Source organism: Dipodomys ordii, unplaced genomic scaffold, assembly GCF_000151885.1.
Source record: "Dipodomys ordii isolate 6190 unplaced genomic scaffold, Dord_2.0 Scaffold13, whole genome shotgun sequence".
NCBI classification, from domain to species: Eukaryota; Metazoa; Chordata; class Mammalia; order Rodentia; family Heteromyidae; genus Dipodomys; species Dipodomys ordii.
In genome coordinates this window covers 12,838,259-12,848,187 of record NW_012267229.1, presented here as the reverse complement: position 1 = coordinate 12,848,187, position 9,929 = coordinate 12,838,259, and the positions used below count along the sequence as shown (strand labels likewise).

Here is a 9,929-nt window from a genome sequence, read left to right as displayed (position 1 = left end):
TTGGGGCTGGGAAGGTGGCTCAGTGGTAGAGCACTTGCCTTGCATGCATGAGGCCCTGGGTTCGATTCCTCAGCACCATATAAGCAAAAAAAGAAAAAAGCCGGAAGTGGCACTGTGGCTCAAGTGGTAGAGCGCTAGCCTTGAGCTGAAGAGCTGAGGGACAGCGCCCAGGCCCAGAGTTCAGGCCCCACAACTGGACCCCCCCCCAAAAAAAGTGTCTTCTTTGTTTCTCAGAATTTATATTGTGTTCAAATGATCAATACTCTACTGGATGTCAAAAGCTATTGGTATGGCACAAGTGGTAACTTTCAACATCATTGTACTGTCATTGGGTGCATGTAAGGTACTGCAATGAACAAGCAGAGATGGCTGACCCTATTTAGGATTAAGGAAGCCTTTTGTGGGGGGATTTCTTTGTATTAGACCCTATGGTTTTACTGAACTATACCTCACCTCTTGAAGCTTCAGGTCCCTTTAATGGTTTCTAGAACTGGAAAGTATTGTACCATGCACAGCCACTGATGCAAAACAATGCTCTGGTGATCCTTGAAGCATGACATTCCCCTCTCTCCCCCTGCCACTCTGGTTCTGGCTCATCACCCAGAAAAAGCCAGTGTAGGCCATCTAGCTATATAAAGTGTTCTCAGTCCTCCAGGACACATGATTTCCTCTCTCCCAGGAGCCATGGCTGCCCCAATGCTGACCTTCATTATCTGTGGGCTGTTAACTCAGATGGCCAAAGGTAAATGGAACTCTATAAAGCATGGATATTAAAGTTAGGTTAAGTCCTGCCTTCCCCCTCCCCCACTCAGTATCTTGAGAGAAAAAGAGTCACCTTTGGTTATTTCCTGTTATTTTGGCAGCCCCATGCCCCTCCTTTCTGGAGATTCTTTTGTTAGAGGCATCTAGTAAGCTACGGTGTTCTCTGAGACTATTTTTTTGTTTTTGTGGGGGGGGGGGTCTGTCATGGGGCTTGACCTCTGGGCTTGGGCACTGTCCCTCAGCTCTTCAGCTCAAAGCTCATACTCTACCACTTGAGCCACAGCACCACTTCCAGTTTTCTGGTGGTTAATTGGAGATAAGAGTCTCATGGATTTTCCTGCCTGGGCTGGCTTTGAACTGCGATCCTCAGATCTCAGCCTCCTGAGTAGCTAGAATTACAGGCTTGAGCCACTGGCACCCAGCTGAGACATTTCTTTGAAAGGCAAGGTCTCAGTGCTCTGAGCTCCTTCATCTGTCTCCCTGTACAGCTACTGGTGTCAGCCTGGCCTCTCACCAGTTCTACTGTGACTATTTCACTCTTGTGTTCTAAGTTGTCAAAAAAACCTTTCTACCATTTTAAATTTTTCTGTCCCCCAAGTTCCTTCAGAGGGACACCCTCGTTTTCACGTTCTTCCATGTAGTTAGCAAGTCTTCATGATCTATTCTGTAGAGCTGTAGTGTGGAAGAGTCTGTGAAGTTGGGGAAGGGAGGGGAGAATGAGCGGTAGCCTGCAGGGGGTGTGCTTGAGAGGGGGAAATTGGTTGAATACTGTGCTCATATGTATGGCAATAGAGCAGTGAACCTCCCCTCGTCATATAACTGACACAAACCAATGAAAATTGTACTTTCAATGACTGAAGACATGTTAATAAAAATCAATGCTCTGTAAATTACTTATTCAAGTTATTTTCATATAAATAAGTCTATTTCTGTTTTCAGTACAAGGATAGTTAATACACGTTTTCATCTATGTAAATCATTCAGTATAAATTCTTTTTTTTTTTTTGTCGGTCGTGGGGCTTGAACTCTGGGCCTGGGCGCTGTCCCTAAGCTCTTCAGCTCAAGGCGAGCACTCTACCACTTGAGCTACAGCGCCACTTCCGGTTTTCTGGTCGTTTATTGGAGATAGGAGTCTCATGGTCTCTCCTGCCCGGGCTGGCTTTGAACCGCGATCCTCAGATCTCAGCCTCCTGAGTAGCTAGGATTACAGACGTGAGCCACCAGCGCCCGGCTTCAGTATAAAATTCTTTAAAATCTATTGCTCCTGTCTGCTTAATGTGTTATCAATTTTTAAATATTTGCAAATGCTATAAATAAAATATTTTATTGGGACAGTTAATTTTCACTTACATCTTTGGGTAATAAACAAGTTGAACTTCAAATACAATTTATCAAATATTTGAAATTTTCTAAACATCCTTTATGCTTATTTTTCTCTTTTGTTTTGGAGGATTCACTTCAATTCCTCTTAATTCAGTCTCTTATTCCCTTATAGGTTATGTTTTAAAAATCAACTGTTTAATCCTTCTGAGCCTTATTTTATATGTTTTTAGGTGATGGAGTATCTATCTGACAATTTACAGAGCTACTTTTTATTTTGCCATGCTGTCCATTGCTGTCCAATTAATATATTTAAATTGAATCTAACTGATTCCATACCTGCTAATATTTTGTCTGTATTGCTTGAATATATATCATTGTCCTTCATAGTTTCTAGTATGTGAATTTTGAGACACTGGTAATAACAATCACATGCCCAAGTAATATAATAGCTTCAGAATGGAGATTTTTTTTTGCGGGGGGGGGGGGAATGGCTATTGTTACTTTTAAAAATCACGTTATTTTTATTTTTATTTTTGACATTGGGAACAGTTTCTTAAGACCTGCCACCAGCTGGGCAATGTTTTGGCTTTATGCACCCTCCTCCATGGCAGTGCAATCACGTTATTTTTAAAAAGTCAATTTGTGGATTATTCCCAATGGTCATTATTTTATTGTTAAGTTAGACTCTAGGAATTCTGTGACATTTCCATTTCGATGTCACTCACATCTACAAAAATGTCTATTTTAGCTACCTTAACGTTAACATCTGGATTTAACCAATCTCACCGCCACCCCTGCTACCAGTCAGGCTTGGTTTTTTCTTTTTCTCCAAATATTATTCTGTGGCTTTATTTCTGTCACCTTAAGAGGTATCTATAAAAAAATGAATCCAAAATTGACATCTCTTTCTCTGACATCCTACAGGTATTTTCAATGGCTTTCTTGATGTAAGCGAATCCTTAGCCCATCATTTTCTTTGCTCCAGTCACACTTATCTCTGATTTTACTCTTCAGGGAATAGCACAAATCTCTAATCACAATCACCCAGCTCAGAAAACCATCAATTCACGTTAATTTCTTCATACTCCTCTTACATATCACCCAAGTAATTGATATCTTAAATCTATAATCTGTGTGTCTGTGTGTGCACACGTGCACACGTGCATGCATGCATGCACACTAGTACTGGGGCCTGGGCACTATCCCTCAGCTTTCTTACTCTAGACTGTTGTTTACCACTCAAGCCACAGTTGCACTTCTGGTTCCCTGCAGGTTCATTAGAAATTAAGAGTTTTACAGAAATGCGCTTCTTTCTCTCCCGCCACTTTGTTTTTTCTTTTTGCCAGTCCTGGGGCTTGAACTCAGAGTCTGGGCACTGTCCCTGAGTTTCTTTTGCTCAAGGATAGCACTCTTGAGCCACAGCGCCACTTCCAGCTTTTTCTGTGTACGTGGTACTAAGGAATCGAACCCAGGGCTTCATGCATGCTAGGCAAGCACTCTACCACTGAGCCACCTTCCCAGCCTCTCTGCCACAATTTTTTGAGGTCACATACCACTGTATTTTTTTTATCAGACTCAATTAGTTGTATAAGAATGCTTAATTTTGGCATGTTCATTCATGCATGTCGTGTCTTTGGTCAAACTCAACCCCCTCCACCACTCTCCTTGTGGCTCCACTTCCCTTTGCAAACCAATCTCAATAAACCATCGTTGTTTCTTTCCTTTTTTGGGGGGGGGGTCCGGTCGTGGGGCCTGAACTCTGGGCCTGGGCGCTGTCCCTCAGCTCTTCAGCTCAAGGCTAGCGCTCTACCACTTGAGCCACAGCGCCACTTCCGGTTTTCTGGTGGTTTATTGGAGATAGGAGTCTCACGGTCTTTCCTGCCCGGGCTGGCTTTGAACCTCGATCCTCAGATCTCAGCCTCCTGAGTAGCTAGGATTACAGGCGTGAGCCACCAGCGCCCGGCTTCCTTAACTTTTTTTTTAATTGTGAAAATACTGTACAGAGGGGTAACAATTACATGGGCAAGATAATGAGTACATTTCTTATCAAGCATTGTAGCCTCCTCCTTTGTTTCCCCTTCCCATTCCTTCCCAGCCTCCCCCCCCCCCAGCCCCCCCAATCCACCCCGCCTCCCGCCCTGTCCCTTAACTTTTGTGCTCAAGGCTGCTGCTCTACCACTGGGTCAGAGCTTCATTTTTGGCTTTTTGATGGTTAATTGGAGATTTGAGTCTCACAGATTATCCTGCCTAGGCTGGCTTTGAATCTCAATTCTCAGATCTCAGCCTTCTAAATAGATAGGATTACAGATGTGAGCTACCAACACTCACAGATTTTTGAATGAAGTTTTGCCGATGCTAGAGTTTAACATCTGATCTACTTTTCCTTCCTGCAGCAGGCTGGTGGGAACTAAAGTGCTGGAAAAATGACTTGGGACACTGCAGAAGACGATGTTTAGATAATGAAAGATACATCCGACTTTGTAAGAACAAGGTGTCCTGCTGTCTTCCCTTGCGGTTTTCACATGAATACACTCGCAGACCACCACCTGCCTTCATGCGACCAGAAGATGTCACCGTTGACTTCAGTGACTGGACCCCTTTTCCTGTTTCACCGAACCTAAGCGATACATTCCCCTTTAATACAAATGAGCCTTATGAAACTTTCCCTACAACTCAGGAGCAACATACTTCTAAGATTGTAGAACACACATCTCAGGTATATGTTATTAGAGCTATTTAATCCTTCCTTCGGTGTATAGTCCAGATAGAAAGACTCGAGGATTCGAGGAGCTACTTCTACCAAGGCAATGTCACTGGGAAGGTTCCATCAGAGATGAAATGACTATGGAGGTGGACTTAAGTGCTGCAGAAATGAGACAAGCTTAGAGAGCTGCCTTAAGTCAGGAATGTGCAGATAGGAGAGTTCTCTTTATGAGGCTTACATTCTTCACCGATATTCTTCTGAATTATTAAAATTCATCTACCAATTTTGGTCTTGGGTGTATGTCTGCTTTTAAATTATTTTAATTGTACATATCTGTGGGTTGCAGTGTAAAATTTGACATGTGTGTGCAATATCTAATGATCAAAGGTGGCTCAAGGCGAGCCACAGTGCCACTTCCGGTTTTCTGGTGGTTAACTGAAGATAAGAGTCTCACAGACCTTCCTGCCTGGGCTGGCTTTGAACCACAATCCTCAGATCTTAGCCTCCTGAGTAGCTAGGATTACACGAGTGAGCCACAAGCACCCGGCTTTTCCCCTATTTTTCTACATTCATTTTCAAAATTAAGGGGAGGGGGGAAACACATTGTATTTGATACTTTTGTTATTGCTGTGACAAATACTTGGGAGAATCAGCCTAAGGGAGAAAGTATTCATTTTAGTTCACAACTTTAGTCATGTTAGTCCATCATGGTGGAATGAAGCAGCTCAAATCATGGCAACCAGGAAGTAGAGAAAAAAGAGGATACAGGAAGAGGACTGGACAAGATGCAGACCCCAAGGACACATCTCTACTTCCTCCAGCCTATTACCTCCTCCCCAAAAGGCCGTCACATTACAAAGCCATTAAGGGATTAATCCACTCACTAGTTCAGAGCCCTCATAATCTAATTGTCTCTAGATGTGTCATCTCAAAGATATACTAAGGTGTCTCTGAGTCCACTTACATTGACAATGAATATTCACCACACATGCAATCATGGCACATGAGGTACAGTGTACTCATCAAATCTGCCTTTGAGCTCCTAGGTTCTAGTTACTGAAAAACACAACCGAAGTCTGGGATTGTGGCTCAGTGGTAGAGTGCTTGCTTAGCATGTATGAAGCCCTGGGTTTAATTCCTTGGGACCACATAAATGGAAAAAGCCAGAAGTGGCTCAAGCGGTAGAGTACTAGCCTTGAGCAAAAGAAGCTCAGGGACAGAACCCAGGCCCTGAGTTCAAGTCCCAGGACTGGGGGAAAAAAAAAGGAAAAAAAAAGAAATGAAAAACATTCAACAGGCTACTGTAAATTATAATCCTTTCAGTGTGCCACAAACACTTCTGAGGTTGTAGAGAGAAAGAAATGTTTATTCACTATCATTGGTAAGGTAGATGAGTTCAACCATTCTGGAAGTCAGTATGGTATTCCTCAAAGCAATTAAAAAATAGTATTCCCATATAATCCATGGTATGTATACTAGTATGTACATTTGAATATATTCCCCAAAGAATCAAGATCAGCTTGCTGTACATGTACATCCATGTTTATTATGCATTATTCACAGTAGCCATGAAGTCAGCTTGGGTGTCCAGCAATGGATACATGGATAAAGAAAATGTGGTTACGATGAGATGTACAAGACATTATGTTGAAAAATGAACTTTATAACTTTGGCATGGGGGGGGGAAGGAATAGTGGGGGAGAAGGGAAGGGATGGTAAGGGGAAACAAAGGAGGAGGCAACAATGCTTGATAAGAAATGTACTCATTACCTTGCTCATGTAATTGTAACCCCTCTGTACGGTATTTTCACAATAAAAAATGTGGTTACATATACACACAGCAGAGGTAATAGACAGCCATTATGAAGAAAGAAATCATTATTTGATAGAAACTGGATGGAACTGGAGATCATCATGTATCATATAGACAAGTATTACATGATTTTTCTCATGTGTAAAAAACAGGGGATAAAAAAAAGGACAAAAAAAGATCACAACATTAAAAGACTTCTAAGGGAGGTAGAAGGGAGAGGAGAAGAGAAAAGTAATATAGGGGGTTAACATGATCAAGGAACATTGCTGCACTTATCAAAATGTAATAATGAGACCATTTTTATGTACAATTTAATATATACCTTTTTTTTGGTCAGTCCTGGGGCTTGAACTCTGAGCCTGGGTGATGTCCCTGAGCTCTTCAGCTCAAGGGCAGTGCTCTACCACTTTAAGTCACAGTACCACTTCTGGTTTTCTGGTGGTTAATTGGAGTCTCACAGACTTTCCTGCCTGGACTGGCTTTGAACTGCAATCCTCAGATCTCAGCCTTCTGAATAGCTAGGATTACAGGTGTGAGCCACTGGTGCCTGGCTATATACCGATTTTTAAAAATGAAGAAAAGCTCCTTTTTTTCCACAATGCAAGTTTTGTCCTCTACTATACTTTTTCTTATCTCCAATAAAGAAAGGCTCTTATCTCCAATAAACCACCAGAAAACTGGAAGTGGTGCTGTGGCTCAAGTGGTAGAGCACTAGCCTTGAGCTGAAGAGCTTAGGGACAGTGTCCAGGCCCAGAGTTCAAGCCCCACGACTGACAAAAAAAAAAAAAATAGGGAAAACCAGTTATTATAACTGAAGGGAGCAATCTCCCATTTTTCTCCCCAAAGAGTCAGCTTCTCAGACCTTATAGAGGGGCAGGGACCACAGAGACAGGGGAAGGGAAATGAGGGTGAATGTGATTATGTACTACAAATGCATACATGAAGCTAGAACAATAAAACCAGTTGAAATTGTTCTGGGAAGGGCGTGAGGGGATGAGGGGGTGGTGAAATTGCTCTAGATTTGTTATCCTCTCAAGTGGAAGCACCATAATGAACCTCCCTTGTAGAACTAAAGTATCTTAATAAAAATAGATTTCTTACATGACAAACCTCACTCAGCCATGAATGACTTTTGTAACAGAAATATAACCCTGATTTGGAAGAGATCAATAGTCTCATTGAAACAAAATGAATGTCCTGCAATATACTGCCCTCTAGTGGATATTTTCACTTGTTTATTTATTTTATTAATTTATTAATCTTATTAGCAAATTATGATTGTATTCACTTATGGGGTGCAACCTGGTGTTCTGATATATTTAAATTATGTGGCAGGATAAAAACCAAGATAACTAAGACATTTACAGTGCTGCTGACCTAAAGGGTTTTTTTCTTTTCCTTTCTTTTCTTTTTTGCCTGTGAAGCTAGAGATTAAATTCATGACAATTTGCCTGTTTGGCAAGCATTTTACCACTGAGTTACATCCTCTTTCCCCTAGTAAATTCTTTTGCCTTAAAGGCCAGATAAGTTCAGACAGCTGGAGTCTCACAGTTATAGGAGTTATGTGGTCATAAACATACAAGCATGTTTAAGCAATAAAATAACTACTCTCCAAAAACAATATATGTCCAAGATTTGCAATAAGACCTATGATAATTAAATTGTCAAAGAGCCAGACACTGGTGGCTCATGCCTGTAAACCTAATTGCTCAGGAGGCTGAGATCTGAGGACTGTGGTTCAAAGCCACCCCGGCAGGAAAGTCTGTGAGACTTTTATCTCCAATAAACTATCAGAAAAAGCCTGATGTAGCACTGTGGCTCAAGTAGTAGAGTGCTAGCCTTGAACAAAAGAAGCTCAGGGATAGAGCCCAGGCCCAGAGTTCAAGACCCAAGACAGGAAAGGAAGAATAAAGAAAGAAAGGAAGGAAGAAAGGAAGGAAGGAAGGAAGGAAGGAAGGGGAGAAAGAAAAGAAGGAAGGAAGACAAGGAAGAAAGGAAGGAAGGAAAGGACAGAGAGAGAAAAAAAGAAAAAAGAGAAAGAAAAAAGAGAAAAAAATGTCAAAAGACACAAATACAGACTGGAAAACAGCAAAAAGAAAGAAACAATTTGTTATACATAAGCAATAATCAATAAAGTTGAAAGCTGAATTTCCCCTCACAAGCCATGGAAGCCAAAAAGAAGTGAAATTACGTCTTTCCCTACCAGTTGAACTTATGGCTTTTTGATGGTTAATTGAAGATAATACATTTCATGGATTTTCTGGTCCAGGCTAGCTTTGAACTGCAATCTTCAGATCTCAACCTCCTGAGTAGCTAGGATTATAGGCATGGGCCACCAGCATCTGGCAAGGAATGACATTTCTTAAGTGCTAAAATAAAAACTTAATCAAGCAAGATTTTTATATTGAACAATGATATCCTTCAAAAATGAAGGGAAATGAAAACATTCTTAGTACAGAAAAATGGATAAATTTTTACTAAAGAGGACATTTGACCCACTAACTGTTCAAGCCTCCTGGGATTACAAGTGTGAGCCACTGGTCCCCGGATTTTGATAATTAATAGTTCTTTTTAGTGTAGCTTTGGAATTTTTTTCAGTCATAGGTCAACTTAAATGACCTATTCATATTCTTACAGAGGCTCACAAAAAGCCACTTCTATGCATGCAAGATTGATTTATTACATGCTGATTTCATCTGCTGTTTGAACTGGTAGAAACAGAGAAATATAATTTCTAGATGAGCTGCAGGCAGCTAACGTTCACCGCTCACATTTTCCCCTTTAGAAGTAGTCATCTGAGCTGAAAGGGGAGTTACATTCAGAAAGTAAAAATGTGACTTCCAGTAAAAACACACATTATTGAGTGAGGTGAAAGTAGCTTCATTAATATTTTTGTCAACTCAGAAGGAGAACAAAAATCTAGACTGATAGCATGACACCATAAAAATTACAGAAGAAGCTGGGTGCCAGTAGCTCACACCTGTAATCCCAGCTACTCAGGAGGCTGAGATCTGAGAATTATGGTTCAAAGCAAGCAGGAAAGTCTGTGACACTCTTATTTCCAATTAACCACTAAAAAGCTGGAAGTAGAGCTGTAGCTCAAGTAGTAGAACCTTGAGAAAGGAAAAAAAAAAAGAGCTGCAGGACAGCACTCAGGCCCTGAGTTCAAGCTCCATGAGTGACACAAAAGGAGGAATAAAGAAGAAGGAGCAAGAGGAGGAGGAGTAAGAGGAGGAGGAGGAGAGGAAGGAGAATAAGGAGAAGGAGAGGAAGGAGGAGGAAGAGGAGGAGGAGGAGGAGGAGGAGGAGGAGGAGAAGAAGAAGAAG

The 9,929-nt window shown here is 41.4% G+C and overlaps 1 protein-coding gene across 1 annotated transcript; it reads left to right on the top strand.

The window, feature by feature from the left end:
* The first annotated feature begins 684 nt into the window (after positions 1-684).
* On the top strand, positions 685-4,825 carry Defb125 (defensin, beta 125). Its single transcript, XM_013010661.1, has 2 exons — positions 685-742; positions 4,482-4,825. Exons 1-2 carry the CDS (start codon positions 685-687, stop codon positions 4,823-4,825), a joined length of 402 nt encoding a protein of 133 aa, XP_012866115.1.
* The last annotated feature ends 5,104 nt before the right edge of the window (positions 4,826-9,929 follow it).